Source organism: Saccostrea cucullata, unplaced genomic scaffold (assembly GCF_032062105.1).
Source record: "Saccostrea cucullata isolate Sc308-1 unplaced genomic scaffold, CSIRO_AGI_Scuc_v1 ctg3688, whole genome shotgun sequence".
In the NCBI taxonomy this organism is placed as follows: domain Eukaryota; kingdom Metazoa; phylum Mollusca; class Bivalvia; order Ostreida; family Ostreidae; genus Saccostrea; species Saccostrea cuccullata.
Window position 1 is genome coordinate 1 of NW_026932202.1, and position 19,357 is coordinate 19,357.

The 19,357-nt window shown below is 35.9% G+C and overlaps 1 protein-coding gene across 1 annotated transcript in view; it reads left to right on the forward strand.

Annotated features, from left to right (window-relative positions):
* The first annotated feature begins 4,523 nt into the window (after positions 1-4,523).
* LOC134234646 (neuroglian-like) overlaps positions 4,524-19,357 on the forward strand; it is a 42,548-nt gene continuing 27,714 nt past the window's right edge. Inside the window, exons 1-2 of the mRNA XM_062716713.1 lie at positions 4,524-4,533; positions 4,865-5,149. Of these exons, the coding sequence (XP_062572697.1) occupies positions 4,524-4,533; positions 4,865-5,149 (295 nt within the window). The remainder of the gene's footprint in view (positions 4,534-4,864; positions 5,150-19,357) is intronic.

Here is a 19,357-nt window from a genome sequence, read left to right on the forward strand (position 1 = left end):
ATCTAATCATAGACATAAAATATTCTATACACATAATTTTTACCAAGTATCAAATTCGTAGTTTCTCATGTATATCACATTCTAATCAATTAATATAAAAGGTTAAAATATTAGTACTTACATGTCTCTGTCCAGAAAATGTCAAGAATATAAATATTGTAGATTTCAAATAATTCAGTAATTCACCAGATCTAGCTCTCTACATGACTAAGACTCTGAGATCTTTCAAACTGAGTAATAATCACTGACAATGTAAAACTCTTGACCAATAGAATGCAAATCTACAACCAATGAAATGTCTGTGTGAAATGTATCGGTGGATCAAGAGGGATGGGTGGTAACACTTCATAATATAAGTAATAGAAAGACTTAAGATTTTAATTTTTTTAACTATCTTAAATTTATTTATCATTTATTAAATTATTTAATAAAATATACATCTACTACAGATGCATCTTGGCTTTTCAGAGATTGTTGACCAAAAAGTTGGTCACCGTGACCTACTTATTACATTTTATGACTTCGTTAAAGTAACTCAGGTACTTATAAGCTTATAGAATCATAAAACTTTGTCAGTTGATGCATCTTGGGTTTTTGGAGATTGTTGACCAAAAAGTAGGTCACTGTGACCTACTTTTGAAATATTATGGCTATATTCAAATATTCGTAGGTACTTATTGGCTTAGAATCATAAAACTTTGTCAGTTGATGCATCTTGGATCTTTGGAGAATATTGACCAAAAAGAAGGTCACTGCAATGACCTACTTTTGACATTTTATGGCTATATATAAGTACCTCGGGTACTTAATGGCTTAGAATCATCAAAACTTCATCAGTTGATATATCTTGGGTTTTCGGAGAAAGTTGATGAAAAAGTAGGTCACTGTGACCTACTTTTGAAATTTTATAGCTATTTTTAAGAATCACTTGTACTTATTGGCTTAGAATCATTAAACTTTGTCAGTTGATGCATCTTAGGTTTTCGGAGATAGTCAACCAAAAAGTAGGTCACAGTGACCTACTTTTGACATTTTAAAGCTATATTTAAATATCTCAGGAACCAATTTGCTTAGAATCATTAAACTAATTGTCAATTAGTCCTCGGATAATATCAATAAGGGGCTTAGCATCATCACACTTTGCCAGTTGATTATCCTGGGCTCTCAGAGTGCTTAAACCAAAATGTACGCAAGTCATGATGGCCTACTTTTGCAATTTCAAGGTTTTATTAGGTCACCTGAGTAAACTCAGGTGACCTATTGCCATCTGTTTTCGTCCGTCGTCGTGCGTCGTTCGTCCTTCGTCGTGCGTCGTGTGTTAACATTTGAACATTTTCAGCTTCTTCTCTGCAACCACTGAACCAATTTCAACCAAATTTGGCACAAGGCATCTATGGGTGAAGGGGAACAAAAATTGTGAATTTCATGATCCCTGCCCCCCTGAGGCCTGGGGGGTGGGGCCAAAACCACTAAAATTAATGCAATCTTTAAAAATCTTCTTTACTCCTGGACATCAAGCAGTCAAACTGTTTGCATGATTGTAATCAGCATTGAGTCCTCTACCAAAATTGTGAAATTCATGGCCCTGGGGTCAGGGGTACTTGTGCTAGGGTGGGGCTAAAAGGTATATAGTGAAAATGCATTATTTCTTTGAAAATCTTCTTCTTTGCTCCTGGGTATTAAATAAACTAACTAAGTACATAGTTATGATGAGCAAGAGTGTCTCTACCAAAATTGTGAATTTTATGGCCCCAAGGTCAGGGGTTCTGATGTTAGGGCGGGACTCTATTGATTATATAGAGAAAATACATGAATTCAAAAATCTTCTTCTCTGCTCCTGGGTATTAAATAGACTAACTAAGTGCATAGCTAAGATCAGTAAGAGTGTCTCTACCAAAATTGTGAATTTTATGGCCCCAGGGTCAGGCGTTGTGGTGTTAGGGCGGGGCTCTATTGATTATATAGTGAAAATACATGAATTCTTTGAAAATCTTCTTCTTTGCTCCTGGGTATTAAATAAACTAACTAAGTACATAGTTATGATGAGCAAGAGTGCCTCTACCAAAATTGTGAATTTTATGGCCCCAGGGTCAGGGGTTCTTGTGTTAGGGCGGGGCTCTATTGATTATATAGAGAAAATACATGAATTCTTTGAAAATCTTCTTCTTTGCTCCTGGGTATTAAATAAACTAACTAAGTACATAGTTATGATGAGCAAGAGTGCCTCTACCAAAATTGTGAATTTCATGGCCCCAAGGTCAGGGGTTCTTGTGTTAGGGCGGAGCTCTATTGATTATATAGAGAAAATACATGAATTCTTTGAAAATCTTCTTCTTTGCTCCTGGGTATTAAATAAACTAACTAAGTACATAGTTATGATGAGCAAGAGTGCCTCTACCAAATTTGTGAAATTTATGGCCCCAGGGTCAGGGGTTCTGGTGTTAGGGCGGGGCTCTATTGATTATATAGAGAAAATACATGAATTCTTTGAAAATCTTCTTCTTTGCTCCTGGGTATTAAATAAACTAACTAAGTACATAGTTATGATGAGCAAGAGTGTCTCTACCAAAATTGTGAATTTTTTGGCCCCAAGGTCAGGGGTTCTTATGTTAGGACGGGGCTCTATTGATTATATAGAGAAAATACATGAATTCTTTGAAAATCTTCTTCTTTGCTCCTGGGTATTAAATAAACTAACTAAGTACATAGATATGATGAACAAGAGTGCCTCTACCAAAATTGTGAATTTTATGGCCCCAGGGTCAGGGGTTCTTGTGTTAGGGCAGGGCTCTATTGATTATATAGTGAAAATACATGAATTCTTTGAAAATCTTCTTCTCTGCTCCTAGATTTTATATAAACTAACTAAGTACATAGTTATGATAAGCAAGAGTGCCTCTACCAAACTTGTGAATATTATGGCCCCAGGGTCAGGAGTTCTGGTGTTAGGGGGGGGGGGGGGGGGCTATATTGATTATACATGTATAGTGAAAAAAAACATTAAATCTTTGAATATTTTCTTCTTTGCACCTAGGTTTTAAGCAGATGAACTACCTATATAGTTATGAGCAAGGGCCCTAATCTTCAAGAATTGTAAATTTCAAGGCCCCACGGTCAGTTGTACCATAGAGGGGGGGGGGGGGGGTGGGGTGGGGGCTGTACTTATATACTGAAAATGAATGAATTGTTTGAAATGTGCTCCTTTGTACTAATCAAATATTTCTGAAAAGCATGAATGCCTTTCCAAATATTGTACAATGTGTGGATCTAGGCCTAAGAGTCCAGGGTTCATGTGTGGTAGCGGCACTACTCATTATTGCTGAATATTACTGATTTGTTGAAATGCATTTTTTGTTCCCCTACCCTGGCTATGGGTATTAAGTAACCAAACTAAGGAACTGCTAAGTGTATAGTTATGATGACCAAATTGTAAATGCTATAGCATCTGGCTTAAAACATGGATCAAATTCAATCACTGGAAAGTTGTTGAATAATGCTCAGGTGACCTATAAGGCCCATGGGCCTCTTGTTTATATATTCAGGATAATTAGAGGCTTCGAAAAGAAGTGATAAAATGTATAATTTATAAAAAGAGCCATTCAAGGCCCTTGGGCTTCTCAAAAAATCATATCCGACATGGGTAGGGCAGGCCACAATATTGAAATACTGTATACAGGGAAATTTTCGCCCCCGTTTTATTTTCGCCCCTTTCTCCCTACTATCATTTGGGCGAATTTAAAACGGGGCCAATTCAAAGAATACAGTATAATTTCTTAAACAAAACTACGACTGGGTGAATTTAAAACGGGGCAAAATTGTTTGCAAGTGTGAAAGGGTGAAAATAACACGGGGCGAAAATAACCCGGATACAGTATATAGGAAAAATCTTGAAAAATCTTCATCTCAAGAACCACTGAGCCCCAGAAAAGCTGAAACCTATGTGGAAGTATTCTTAAGTAGTGTAGATTCTAAATTATTCAAATAATGACCCTCTGGGGTAAGGGCGGGGCCACAATAGGAAAAACAATTTTAACATTGAAGTATACCGGTAAAGGAAAAAACTTTGAAAATCTTCTCAAGAACCTCTAGGCCAGAAAAGCTGAAACTTATGATGAAGCATCCATATGTAAAGTAAAATTGTTCAAATTATGACCTCCGTGGGTAGGATGGGCCATAATAGGGAATCCAAGTTTTACATTTGAAATATGTAGGAAAAATCTTCTTCTTAAGAACCACTTGGCCAGAAAAGCTGAAACTTATGTGGAAGCATGCTGCTGTGTAGATTCTAACTTGTTAAAAACATGAACCCTGGGGGTAGGGGGGGGGGGCACAATAGGGAATCAAAGTTTTACAATGAAATATATAGGAAGAATCAAAGTCTTCTCAAGAACCACTGGACCAGAAAACCTGAAACTTATGTGGAAGCATCCTGGGGTAGTTTAGATTTTCTCCAAATTATGACCCAAGGGGGTAGGGTGGGGTCACATTACGTATTACTATGGGGAAATCTGGCAAAGAATAGCATGGCCAAAGGTACTCATGTGAGTGATGTGGCCAATGGGCCTCTTGTTAACAACCCTTGTAGATTTCTCACAATCAATAACTTTAGAATAGTTTGGACTGCAGTGCTCATGCACTAGCTGTCATTGCATAAAATATATAAGGTTATCACTCAAAAGACCAAAATGTTAAATTGGAAAAATAATCACTTGTTTTCCTACAAGATCATTTAATTTATCATATTTTATACAAGGATAATGAATTTGTCTCTTTTGGACAAATCTAATTAATTTTTACTATATTTTTGTTCATACAACTGAATTATTTGTTTGTCTTCATGAATACTTCTTAATTTCTATTAAAGATAAAACCAAAATAATAGGCTGGATCAATGAGAAAACTGTTGATGAAGGCACAGATGTCATGTTTTCTTGTTTTGCTATGTCGGATCCAAAAGAAAACATTAAATACACATGGAGAAAGAATGGTCAACACTTGCAAGACTTGGGTGTCAACCAGCTGAGCTGTGAGAAAAACTGCACAGTGCTTAAAATTCTGAAAGTCAAAAGCATACACTCAGGAAACTACACATGTATTGCCAGTAATAGAATTGATGAAGATCAAAGAACTGTTAGGTTGAAAGTGAAAGGTAGGTAACTTCCAATTGAGTCAAACTGTAATTGTCTCTTATAAAATTCAAATTTTCCTCATTATCTAGGCTTGGGAGATGTAATTTTAAGTGAGTTTTAGGTCACCTCAGTAAACTCAGGTAACCTATTGCTATCGTTTTCATCCGCCGTCATCCATCATTTGTCGTGTATTAACATTTGAACATTTTCATCTTCTTCTCTGAAACCACTGGACCAATTTCAACCAAATTTGGCATATAGCATCTATGGGTGAAGGGGAACAAAAATTATGAATTTCATGGTCCCTGTCTACCTGGGGATGGGTGGGGCCAAAACCACTAAAATTAGTGCAATCTATAAAAATCTTCTTCTCTATTCATGAACATTAAGCAGTCAAACTGTTGATATGATTGTGATCAGCATTGAGTCCTCTACCAAAATTGTGAAATTCATGGCCCCAGGGTCAGGGGTTTCAGTGACAGGGCGGGGCTAAATAGATTATAAAGTGAAAATGCATTATTTCTTTGAAATTCTTCTTTTCTGCTTCTGGGTATTAAATAAAGTAACAAGTGCATAGTTATGTTGAAAATGACTGCCTCTTCCTAAAATTGTGAAATTCATGGCCCTAGGGTCAGGGGTTTCAGCGACAGGGCGGGCTATATAGATCATATAGTAAAATGCATAAATTCTTTGAAATTCTTCTTCTTTGCTCTTGGGCATTAAATAAACTAAACAAGTGCATAGTTATGTTGAAAATGACTTCCTCTTCCAAAACTGTGAAATTCATGGCCTCAGGGTCAGGGGTTTCAGTAGCAGGATGGGACTACTGTAAACCAACTTTTATTCGCGTGCGAGAAATTTTCGCGAAGTTCGCGAGAGCCTCATCGTCGCGAATATTTCTCGCCGCGAACCGGTCCTTATAGTATATTTGTCTATTTTAAAAACAGATGCAAAAAGGCTTGATTGCGAAAATTAATTGTCGCGAACTAGTTTATCCCTGGTAAATCGCGAAATAAAGTCGTCGCGAATAAAAGTTGGTTTACAGTATATAGATTATGTAGTGAAAATGCATAAATTCCTTGAAAATCTTCTTCTCTGCTCCTGGGTATGAAATAAACTACCCAAGTGCAAATTTATGTTGAATAAGGCTGCCTCTTCAAAAATTATAAATTTCATAGCACCAGGGTCGGGGTTCTATTGCTAAGGCGGGGCTATATAGATTTATATTGAAAATGAATTATTTCTTTTAAAATCTTCTTCTCTGCTCCTGGCCATAAAATAAACAAACCAAGTATATAGTTATGTTGAATAAGGCTGCCCCTTCCAAAATTGTGAATTCTGAGCCGAAGGCTAAAGTGAGCTATTCTTATCAATTATGTCTGTTGTCTGTCGTTGTTGTCATTCTCATTGTAGTCTTAAACTTTTGACATTTCTTCTTCTCAAAAACCACTGGACCAATTTTAACCAAACTTCACACAAATTATCCTTGATCATTCATCCTTGATCCCAATTCAAAGGAGAGATTAGTTATGAATAAGTAAAAAGTTATTGGCATATTTTAAAAACCTTCCTCTCAAGAACCATTGGACCAGGAAAAATGAAACTCTGTTGAAGCATCCTCAGGTAGTTTAGATTTAAGTTTGTTTAAATCATGACCCCTGGGGATAGGGCAGAGCTAAAATCAAAGGATCCCAATCAGGGATCAAAGTTTTACATAGGAATTTATAGGAAAAATCTTTTAAAATCTTTTCCAGAACCATTTGGTCAGTTGATGAAACTCATGTGTTATCAACCTGTCAGGTGAAGTAGATTCAACTTTGTTCCAATCATGACCTCAGGGTGTAGAGAGGGGGTTACAATGGCTGACCAAAGTTTTACATAGAAATATAGGAAAAATTCTTTAAAAATCTTCTTCTCAGGAATAGCAAAGCCATGAAGAGTCATACTTATATGGAAGCATCCTCAGGTAGTGTAAATTCAAGGTTTTTAGCTCATCTGAGCTGAAGGCTCAAGTGAGCTTTTCTGATCAAAATTTGTCCGTCATCTGTCGTTGTGGTTGTTGTTGTCGTTGTTGTCGTTGTCGCAAACTTTTCACATTTTCATCTTCTTCTCAAGAACCACAGGGCCAATTTCAACCAAACTTGCCACAAAGTATCCTTAGGTGAAGGGGCATGAAGTTTATTCAAATGAAGGGCCATGCCCTCTTCCAAGGGGATATAATTATGAATTAGTGAAAAATTAATGGCATTTTTAAAAAATCTTCTTCTCAAGAACCACTGGGCCAAGACAGATGAAACTCAAGTGGAATCATCCTCATGTAGTGTAGATTCAAGTTTGTTCAAATCATGACCCCCGGGTAAGGGCGGGGCCAAAATGGCCGACCAAAGTTTTACATAGAAATATATAGGAAAATTCTTTAAAAATCTTCTTCTAAAGAACCACTGGGCCATGAAAGATGAAACTCATGTGGAATCAACCTCATGTAGTGAAGATTCAAGTTTGTTCAAATCATGAGCCCTAGCGGTAGGGTGGGGCCACAATGACTGATCAAAGTTTTACATAGGAATATATTATTAGTTACACAGTCAGTTAGTGACCTAATACGGATTCATACAGGGTGTGAAATGGAAATCCGTATTGGGCGAGGCGAAGCCGAGTCCCAATACGGATTTCCATTTCACACCCTGTATGAATCCGTATTATGTCACTAACTGACTGTGTAACGAATTTATCCCGCTGAAGACCTTTTTCAATATAAAAAAAAATATTTTTGCATATTATGAAAATATTAGTTTTAATCCAATAACAATCAACATAAAATATCGTTACGGTAACAAGAAATTCAACTTAACTACCTACGTTAACCGTTTCTTAGCCGCCATTTTTATTTACAATAACAACGCTTCAAACGGAATCGCGTGCCCGATTTTCATATTACGCCTCGACGGAGACGTAATATGGAAACGGAGACGTAATACGGAAAATTTCAGGGCGTCATGTGATTAGCTTTTATCCAATCAGTAATCGACAAATTTGTCTGAAGCGGGATAAAAAAAAAACTCTTTAAAAATCTTCTTCTCAGGAGCCATTGGGCCAGGAAAGATGAAACTCGTGGAATCATCCTCAGGTAGTGTAGATCCAAGTTTGTTCAAATCATGACCCCGGGGGGGTAGGGTGGGGCCATAATAGCTGATCAAAGTTTTACAAAGGAGTATATAGGGAAAATCTTTTTAAAAAAATCTTCTTAAGAACCACTGGACCAGGAAAGATGAAACTCATGTGGAATCATCCTCAGGTAGTGTATATTCAAGTTTGTTCAAATTATGACCCCTGGTGCTAGGGTGGGGCCAAAATGGCTGATCAAAGTTTTACATAGGACTAGATATGGAAATTTTTAAAAATTGTCTTCTCAAGTACTTCAAAGCCATGATTAGTGATATTAATGTGGAATCACCCTCATGTACTATATATTCTAGTTTGTTCAAATCATAACCCCAAGGGATAGGGTGGGGCCACATTGGGGGATCCAAGTTTTACATTAAGATATATTTAAAAAAATCTTTTTTTCTAGCAAAGCCATGATTAGTGATTCCAGTATTTATATGGAAGTATTTTCGGGTAGTGTAGAATTAAATATTTTCAAATCATAACCACCAAAAGTAGGGTGGGGCCACAATGGTGTAATCAAAGTTTTAATAGAAAATAAAGGGAAAAATCCCAAGAACAGAAAAGCTATGTTTAGTCATATTGACATTAAAGCATCCTCATGTATTGAAGATTTAAGTTATTCAAATCATGGCCTTTGGGGTAGGGAGGGAAACAATGGGGAATCAAATTCAAATTATTATGAAGTTATATTTAAGAAGAAAATGTTTTTAATTCATCGGCGCTTTCTTTTTTTTTTAAGAAATCTTTTGATCAAGAACAGCAAAGTCATATGCAGTATTAAATATGAAGGCATTCTCAAGTAGTATTAAAATTCAAGCCCCCCCCCCTCCCCCCTTCAGTAAACTTTTCAGTTCTAATCTGATGTGTGCTTAATTTTCCTAGCCGATTTGCTCAGGTGAGCGATGTGGCCCCTGGGCCTCTTGTTAGCTCTACTGGTCAGAGACCAGAAGAGCTTATGCAGTAGTATTGCATCCATCATTGATCTGTCTGTCTGTCCGTCTGTAAACAATTTTTCAAAATGCTACTCCTCCTACAGTTTCAATTTGATTTCAAAATAATTTGGCACACAAGTAGACTACACTAAGATACATAATTTTTAGCTCTACTGGTCAGAGACCAGAAGAGCTTATGCGATAGTAATGCGTCCGGCGTCCGTCCGTCTGTCTGTCTGTCTAGCTGTCCGTCTGTCTGTAAACGATTTTTCAAAACGCTACTCCTCCTACAATTTTAGTCTGTTTTCAGTATTACTTGGCACACAAGTAGACTACACAAAGATATATAGAATAGTGCATCGGTTTTTTATTTCGATGAACCGTGTTGCCATGGTTACTAAAAATAGAATTTTCTGTGAAATTCCTTAAAAACGCTACTCCTTCTACAGTTTTGGTCTGATTTCAATATAACTTGGCACATAAGTAGACTACACTAAGATACATAGAATAGTGCATTGGTTTTTTATTTCGATGAACCGTGTTGCCATGGTTACTAAAAATAGAATTTTCTGTGAAATTCCTTTAAAATGCTACTCCTTCTACAGTTTTAGTTTGATTTCAAAATAAGTTGGCACACAAGTAGACTACACAAAGATACATAAAATAGTGCAATGGTTTTTGATAAGTACAAACCAGTAGAGCTACAGTCTCGACAGAGACTTCTGGTTTATATCGGTTTTTGATTTTGATGAATGGTGTTGCCATGGTTACTAAAAAAGAAAATTTCTTTGAACTATCTCCTCCTAGTTCTGTAAACTTTTATTCAAAGCTACTCCTACAGTTGTAGTCTTATTGCAATCTTGCCACAAAAAGAGACTTAATCAAGCAATATTATTCTATTTATTGCTTTTATAAAAGTTGTCCCAACTGCTACTTACTTTTCTCTTCCTTTATCATAAGTACAAACCAGTAGAGCTACCGTCTCTACAGAGACTTCTGTTTTTTTCATATCATGACCCCCAAGGATAGAGCAGGTCCACAATGGCCAATCAAAGTTTTATTAGGTCACCTGAATAAACTGAGTTTTCGTCTGTCGTCGTCCGTCGTGCGTTAACATTTTAACATTTTCAGCTTCTTCTCTGAAACCACTGAACCAATTTCAACCAATTTTGGTATATAGCATCTGTGGGTGAAGGGGAACAAAAATTGTGAATTTCACGGTCCCTGCCCCCTGGGGCCTGGGGGGTGGGGCGAAAACCACTGAAATTAGTGCAATCTTTAAAAATCTTCTTCTTTACTCCTGGACATCAAGCAGTCAAACTGCTGGTATGATTGTAATCAGCATTGAGTCCTCTACCAAAATTGTGAAATTCATGGCCCCAGGGTCAGGGGTTCTGATGTTAAGGCGGGGCTCTATTGAATATATAGTGAAAATGCATTAAATCTTTGAAAATTTTCTTCTCTGTTCCTGAATATTAAATAAACTAATTAAGTATATGGTTATGATGAGCAAGAGCTCTCTACCAAAATTGTGAATTTTATGGCCCCTGGGTCAGGGATTCTGGTATTAGGGCGGGGCTCTATTGATTATATAGAGAAAATGCATTAAATCTTTGAAAATCTTCTTCTCTGCTCCTAGATATTAATTAAACTAACTAAGTACATAGTTATGATGAGCAAGAGTGCCTCTACCAAAATTATGAATTTTATGGCCCCAGGGTCAGGGGTTCTAGTGTTAAGGCGGGGCTCTATTGATTATATAGTGAAAATGCATTTTTAGCTCTACTGGTCAGAGACCAGAAGAGCTTATGCGATAGTAATGCGTCCGGCGTCCGTCCGTCCGTCTGTCTGTCTGTCTGTCCGTCTGTCTGTAAACAATTTTTCAAAACGCTAATCTTCCTACTACACTAAGATACATAGAATAGTGCATCGGTTTTTTATTTCGATGAACCGTGTTGCCATGGTTACTAAAAATAGAATTTTCTGTTAAGTTCCTTAAAAACGCTACTCCTTCTACAGTTTTGGTCTGATTTCAATATAACTTGGCACACAAGTAGACTACACTAAGATACATAGAATAGTGCATCGGTTTTTATTTCGATGAACGGTGTTGCCATGGTTACTAAAAATAGAAATCTCTGTGAAATTCCTTTAAAACGCTACTCCTACTACAGTTTTGGTCTGATTTCAATATAACTTGGCACACAAGTAGACTACACTAAGATACATAGGATAGTGCTTTGGTTTTTGATTTCGATGAACGGTGTTACTATGGTTACTAAAAATAGAATTTTCTGTGAAATTCCTTTAAAACGCTACTCCTACTACAGTTTTGGTCTGATTTCAAAATAACTTGGCACACAAGTAGACTACACTAAGATGCATAGAATAATGCTTTGGTTTTTGATTTCGGTGAACGGTATTGCCGTGGTTACTAAAAATAGAATTCTCTATGAAATTCCTTTAAAACACTACTCCTACAGTTTTGGGCCGATTTCAATATAACTTGGCACACAAGTAGACTACACTAAGGTACATAGAATAGTGCATCGGTTTTTAATTTTGATGAACGATGTTGCCATGGTTTCTAAAAATAGAATTTTCTGTGAAATTCCTTTAAAAGGCTACTCCTTCTACAGTTTTGGTCCGATTTCAATATAACTTGGCACACAAGTAGATTAAACTAAGATCCATAGCATAGTGCATAGGTTTTTGATTTCGGTGAATGATGTTGCCATGGTTACTAAAAATAGAAATCTCTATGAAATTCCTTTAAAACGCTACTCCTCCTACAATTTTAGTTTGATATCAAAATAAGTTGGCACACAAGTAGACTACACTAAGGTACATAAAATAGTGCAATGGTTTTTGATAAGTACAAACCAGTAGAGCTACAGTCTCGACAGAGACTTCTGGTTTCTTTGAAAAGCTTCTTCTCTGCTTCAGGGTATTAAATAAACTAATTAAGGACATAGTTATGATGAGCAAGAATGCTTCTACCAAAATTGTGAATTTTATGGCCCCAAGGTCAGGGGTTATGGTGTTAGGGTGTGGCTCTATAATGATTATATAGTGAAAATACATTACATCTATAAAAATCTTTTTCTCTACTCCTGGGTAATAAGCAGATATATGATTATGTATATGCAAGGGCTTTTCTTCCAGAATTGTGAATTTCAAGGCCCCTGGGTCAGAGATACCAAAGAAGGGGGAGGGGCTCTACTTATATACTAAAAATGAATTGTTTGAAATCTGCTCCTTGGTATTAATCAAACATTTTTGATAAGCAAGTGTGCATTTTCAAAAATTGTGCAATGTGTAGACCTAGGGTCAGGGGTTCATTTGTGGTAGGGGCACTCCTGATTATTGCTGAATATTACTGATTAGTTGACATGCATTTCTGTTCCCTTACCCTGCTTATAGGTATTAAGTAAACAATCTAAACATTTGCTAAGTGTATAGTTATGATTAGCAATGTGCCTCTTTCAAAATTGTGAATGCCATAGCATCTAGCTAAAAACATGAACCAAATTCAATCATTTGAAAGTTGTTGCATGATGCTCAGGTGACCTATAAGGCCCATGGGCCTCTTGTTAGAAATATATAGGAAAATTCTTTCAAAGTCTTCTTTTCATGAGCAGCAAAGTCTTGATTGGTCATATCTATATGGAAGTATCATCAGGTAGTGGAGATTTACCTTTTTTTTTCAAATCATGACTCCCAGGGGTAGGGCGGGGTCACAATGGCCAATCAAAGTTTTACATAGGAATACAGTGTATGTAGGAAACTTTTTTTTCAAGGACAGCAATGCCATGATTGGTCATTTGTATTTGTTAGTTCACATGTAAAGAGCAATTATAAAAGACACAGGTAGTCAAAGAAATATGCAATCATCATTAGTAAGTGTAGATTCAATTTTTTCAAATCATACCCTTTCCCCTTTAAGGATTGGTTGGGAATAGGGCTGGGTATTGGCCTGAGATTTCGTATTGCGATATATTGCAATATTTTTAACTGTATTGCGATATGTATTGCAATATTTTCAATGTAATAAAAATGGCATTTTCTTACTAAATTTACTTTAATTTACATGAGGAATGTACATAACCATGATAAGTAACCAACACGGGAAAAAAAATCTTGTTGGTTTCATTTAAGTTATGCTCTGAAATGTTCCCACAAAACAACTTCCGACTTACTATTTGGCTAAATAACAAACTTTCATAAGTCCATTTTTATATTTAATGACAAAATTCCTTAATCTAAGCATATTGCCAATATATTGATATTACAAAATCGTATTGCGATACGATATTTTTTGCCATTGTATTGCAATATATTGAAATATCGATATTATTGCCCAGCCCTAGTTGGGAATGCACTTTTGGGCTTAAACTCTTCAATAATAAACTTATTTTTGCTTTTTTTCCCCTTAAGTTACTATGCTCAGGTAAATGATGTGGCCTCTTGTTTACGAATTACAATGTACAGTCTATGCAAAAGTCACCGGACCGTCGGTTTTTACCGGTAAAAAATTTCAGTATACAGGACCAAATGTCCAATATAAAATAAGGCCAAATAAAACTAAATAAAGAGGTACACATGGTCCAATTCCCCACAAATATCCTTTATTTGACCAATTTAGGAGTAATACCTGATTAATTTTTATGTATTACAACCCTGTCATGATCGTTTTTATTCTAATTCGAATTTCCTCTGTCAAGGATTAGAGATCTTTAGATAGTTCATACGTAGATTTGGTTGGGAAAATATTTAGACAGCTCATAGGTAGATTTGGTTGGGAAATTATTTTTCAATGATTATTGAACTTGAGTAACCACAGTGAGTTGTTTTAGGAAAAATAAATATGCATTGAAATGCATATTAAATTTCAGAAAATATTTTATACATTGTATGTTGTATAATTCAAATATGAAGAAAAAAGCATGCAATTGTACAAGTAGATATCTTTTACAAAGGAAATTTATAAATAGTTAACGTCCATTTCAGTCTGAATTTATTGAAGGTTAAATTTCACAGTAGAATTAACCCCATCCCACCCACCCTCTCAATCTCAGTATCATAATGTATGGATTTATAGGGGAAAAAATCGGTCTGGTAAGAAATTGCTTGGTCTGGTAAAATTTTTAGCTCTTCTGAGCCAAAGGCTCAAAGAGCTAATGCTATGGCCATTTGTGCGGTGTGCGGTGTGCGTTAACTTTTTAGAATATGGGCCATAACTCAAGAACCCCTTGGCCAATCAGTGTCAAATTTGTCACAGGGTATCCTTGGCCCAAGGGCTACAATTTATACTAAAATAAGGGTTGGGACCCTAAAACAAGGGGAGATAATCAGGAAAACAAAACCAAAAGTACTGGTTGCTAAAAAATCTTCTTCTCAAGAACCACCAGGCAGATTTTCACCAAACTTACATACAAGGATCAGGATATGTTGAAGATTTAAAATTGTTCAAGGCATGACCCTGGGGCAAAGGGCGTGGTCTCAAGGTCACTTTAAAGTTGACCTAAATTTAGAATTAATAAAAATGTTTATATTTTGCTTACTATAAGGACTAGGATCATCAAATCTTGTAAGTTGATGAATCTTAGGACTTCACATCATGTTAACTCAAAAGTAGGTCACGGTGACCTACTTTTTTAATTTTGCGGGTATTTGTTTTCAAATTGATTTAAAGGCATATTTTGGACACTTTAAGGCCTATGATCATCAAACTCAGTCAGTTGATGCATCTTGGGTCCTTGAACAATGTCAACTTAAAAGTAGGTCACCGTGACCTACTTTTTGAACTTCATGATTTATCCTTTTTAAAACATTTACTGTAAACCAACTTTTATTCGCGACGACTTTATTTCGCGAGTTACCGAGAGTAAACTAGTTCGCGACGATTAATTTTCGCGATCAAGCCAATTTTGTAACTGTTTTAATAGTAAAAGAGACTTTAAGGACCCGTTCGCGGCGAGAAAAATTCGCGATAACGAAGCTCTCGCGAAAATTTCTCGCACGCGAATAAAAGTTGGTTTACAGTAATCCCATTATTTCAGGCACTGAAAGGGTTAGAATCATCAAATCTTGTAAGTTGCTGCATCTTGGGACCTTAAAACATATTTAAGAAAAAGTAGGTCACTGTGACCTTGTTTTAGAATTTTGCAAGCATTTGTTTTCAAATTGTTTAAAAGGCATATTTTGATTACCTTCAAACCTACGATCATCAAACTTGGTCAGGCGATGCATCTTGGGACTCTGAAAAATGTCGACCAAAAAGTAGGTCACGGTGACCTACTTTTGACATTTTATGGCTATATTTAAGTATCTCCGGTACTTATTGGCTTAGAATCATCAAACTTTGTCAGTTGATGCATCTTGGGTTTTCGGAGAATGTCAACCAAAAAGTAGGTCATGGTGACCTACTTTTGACATTTTATGGCTATATTTATGTATCTCTAGTACTTATTGATTTAGAATCATCATACTTTGTCAGTTGATGCATCTTGGATTCTCGGAGAATGTCGACCTAAAAGTAGGTCACGGTGACCTACTTTTGAATATCTCAGGCATTTATTGGCTCAGAATTATCAAACTTGGTCAGCATATGCATCTTGGGACTCTAAAAAAAGTCAACCAAAATGTAGGTCACGATGACTTACTTTTGACATTTTATGGCTATTTAAGTATTCTCTGGTACTTATTGGCTTAGAATCATCAAACTTTGTCAGTTGATGCATCTTGGGTTTTCGGAAAATGCCAACCAAAAAGTAGGTCACGGTGACCTACTTTTGACATTTTATGGCTATATTTATGTATCTTTAGTACTTATTGATGTAGAATCATCATACTTTGTCAGTTGATGCATCTTGGATTCTTGGAGAATGTTGACCTAAAAGTAGGTCACGGTGACCTACTTTTGAATATCTCAGGCATTTATTGGCTCAGAATTATCAAACTTGGTCAGCATATGCATCTTGGGACTCTAAAAAATATCAACCAAAATGTAGGTCACGATGACCTACTTTCGACATTGTATGGCTATATTTAAGTATTCTCTGGTACTTATTGGCTTAGAATCATCAAACTTTGTCAGTTGATGCATCTTGGGTTTTTGGAGAATGTCGACCAAAAATTAGGTCACAGTGACCTAATCTTGATATTTTATGGCTATATTTATATAACTCTAGAACTTATCGATTTAGAATCATCATACTTTATCAGTTGATGCATCTTTGATTTTCGGAGAATGTTGACCTAAAAGTAGGTCACGGTGACCTACTTTTGAATATCTCAGGTATTTATTGGCTTAGAATTATCAAACTTGGTCAGCATATGCATCTTGGGACTCTAAAAAAAGTCAACCAAAATGTAGGTCATGATGACCTACTTTTGACATTTTATGGCTATATTTAAGAATCTCTGGTACTTATTGGTTTAGAATCATCATACTTTGTCAGTTGATGCATCTAGGGTTTTCTGAGAATGTTGACCAAAGAGTCGGTCACAGTGACCTACTTTGAATATCTCAGGTATTTATTGGCTTAGAATTATCAAACTTAGTCAGCAGATGCATCTTGGGACTCTGAAAAATGTCGACTAAAATGTAGGTCACACTGACCTAATTTCGACATTTTATTGCTATATTTAAGTATCTTAGGTATTTATTGGTTTAGAATAATCAAACTTTGTCAGTTGATGCATTTTGTGTTTTCCAAGAATGTAGACCAAAAAGTAGTCCTAATTGGCTAAGAATCATCAAACTTTGTCAGGTGATGCAACCTGGGTCTTAGGATACTTAGGGTTAGAGGCTTCAAATACAAGTGATAGGTTGTACAATTTATCAGAAGAGCGATTCAAGGCCCTTGGGCCTCTTGTTTATTTTTACCAGACATTTTGTCCTGTAAAAATTTTAAATTTTCGCATAGACTGCATGTAGGAAAATCTTTAAAAATTTTCTTTTTAAGAATGGCAAAGTTATACATGTATGCATTATTGATATAGTGGTATTTTCAAGTGGTATAAAATTCAAGCCCCCCCCCCCCTCAAGTAAACTTTTCAATACTGAGCTGAATTGTGTTTTTAGCTCACCTGAGCCAAAGGCTCAAGTGAGCTTTTCTGATCAAAATTTGTCCGTTGTCTGTTGTTTCACATTTTCGACTTCTTCTCAAGAACCACTGGACCAATTTCAACCAAACTTGGCACAAAGTATCCTTAGGTAAAGGGGATTCAAATTTGTTCAAATGAAGGGCCACGCCCTTATTGAAGGGGAGATAATTCAGAAATAGTGAAAATTTGATGGTATGTTTTAAAAATCTTCTTCTCGAGAACCACTGTGCCAGGAAACCTGAAACTTATAGGGAAGCATCCTCAGGTAGTGTAGATTCAGTTTTGTTCAAGTCATGACCCCAGGGGGTAGGGCAGGGCCACAATGGGCGATCAAAGTTTTACATAGAAATATATAGGAAATTCTTTAAAAATCTTCTTCTCAAGAATAGCAAAGGCACGAATGATCATATTTTTATGGAAGCATCTTCAGGTAGTGGACATTCAATTTAGTTCAAATCATGACCGCAGGGGGTAGGGCGTGTCATAACATGGAATCCAAGTTTTACATAGAAACATGTAGAAATTTTTTTTAAAAATCTTCTTTTCAATGATTAGTCCTATTCATATGGAAGCATTCTCAGGTAGTGTAGTTCAAGTCATGACCCCAGGGGGTAGGGCGGGGCCACAATGTTAGTTCAAATGTAAAGGGCAATAAAGCCACAGGTAGTCAAAGAAATATGCAAGCATCCTTAGTTAGTGTAGATTCAAGTTTGTTCAAATTATACCCTTTCCCTTTTAAGGATTGGTTTGGACCACTGCTAGGTTTAAACTTTTCAATAATTAACTGATTACTGCTTTTTTTCCAAGCCACATTGCTCAGGTGAGCGATGTTGCCCATGGGCCTCTTGTTATCTAGCCCATGTGCTTAGGTGAGCAGTGTGGCCAATTGACCTCTTGTTTTGCATGTTGCAATACAGAAGTGCCTTGGGTTGCATTGTGCATTTCTCTGGAGCCACATTTCTAGTAGAGTTGGGTATTGCGAGTGAAAACCATATTGCGATATATTGCAATATTTTACCTTGAATATTGCAATATATTGCGATATATTGTAGATTAATTATCATTAATAAATTTGTGCAGAAAGTTTAAAATGCTGTCAAGTTCAAAGAGGGGGGGATAAGACATTAATTGCACACATAATTCTAATAACCTTTAATTAAATACCAGGTAAAATATTAAAACAAAATGTACTCATTTGATGTATTTTCAAATTGAAAAAAAAGTTTATGCGTGGTATATTCTTTATACGTTTTTTTTTTTTTTTTGGGGGGGGGGGAGTTGTTTTATTGAAATAGCATAAAATGTAACTTAATGATTAAAACAAGACATACTATATGGAAATTTTATGTGATCACAGAATAAAATTAAAGCCAGAAAGAAATTGTGACCTATTTTCGGGCGTTTGGTGTTTTAGTCAGACCCGACCTAATTTCACATTATGACATACGATCAGGAACTGCAACTGACCTATTTCTATTGTTTTAATACACATGCTCCTGGTATAGCATGAAGATGTTTAAAATGGCATGAAACTTGTTAAAAAATGATAAAAAGCAATACTGTATCACATGAAAACATGGATGGCCATTTATTTGTAATATGTATCTTGAACTTAACATTCATCGTCGATCGTGTAGATTCCATGAGATTTTGAGAACCACAGTACACATGGTATACACCCTGTAGAAATGTTTTATATATTTTCTTTCTTATTAATTTTATTTAAAAGTCTTTTTATTAATTATCAATTTTATTTTAAAGTAAGATATTTAAAATTGTGATTGTGAATGAAAAGGTTGGTGTCTCTCTCTCTCTCTCTTTTCTCTCTATCTGCCTCTGAAAGCTGACGAAGTATTTTTTAACTATATTGAAAAGGCCTTGGGAAGTTACAAGTATTATTTCAGCAGTTTCTACAATAAAGGAGGTTTTTATATATTTTTATAAATATCGTGAAATACCGGTATCTGATTTTCATATCGCGATATATTATCGTGGTGGATAATACCGCGATATACC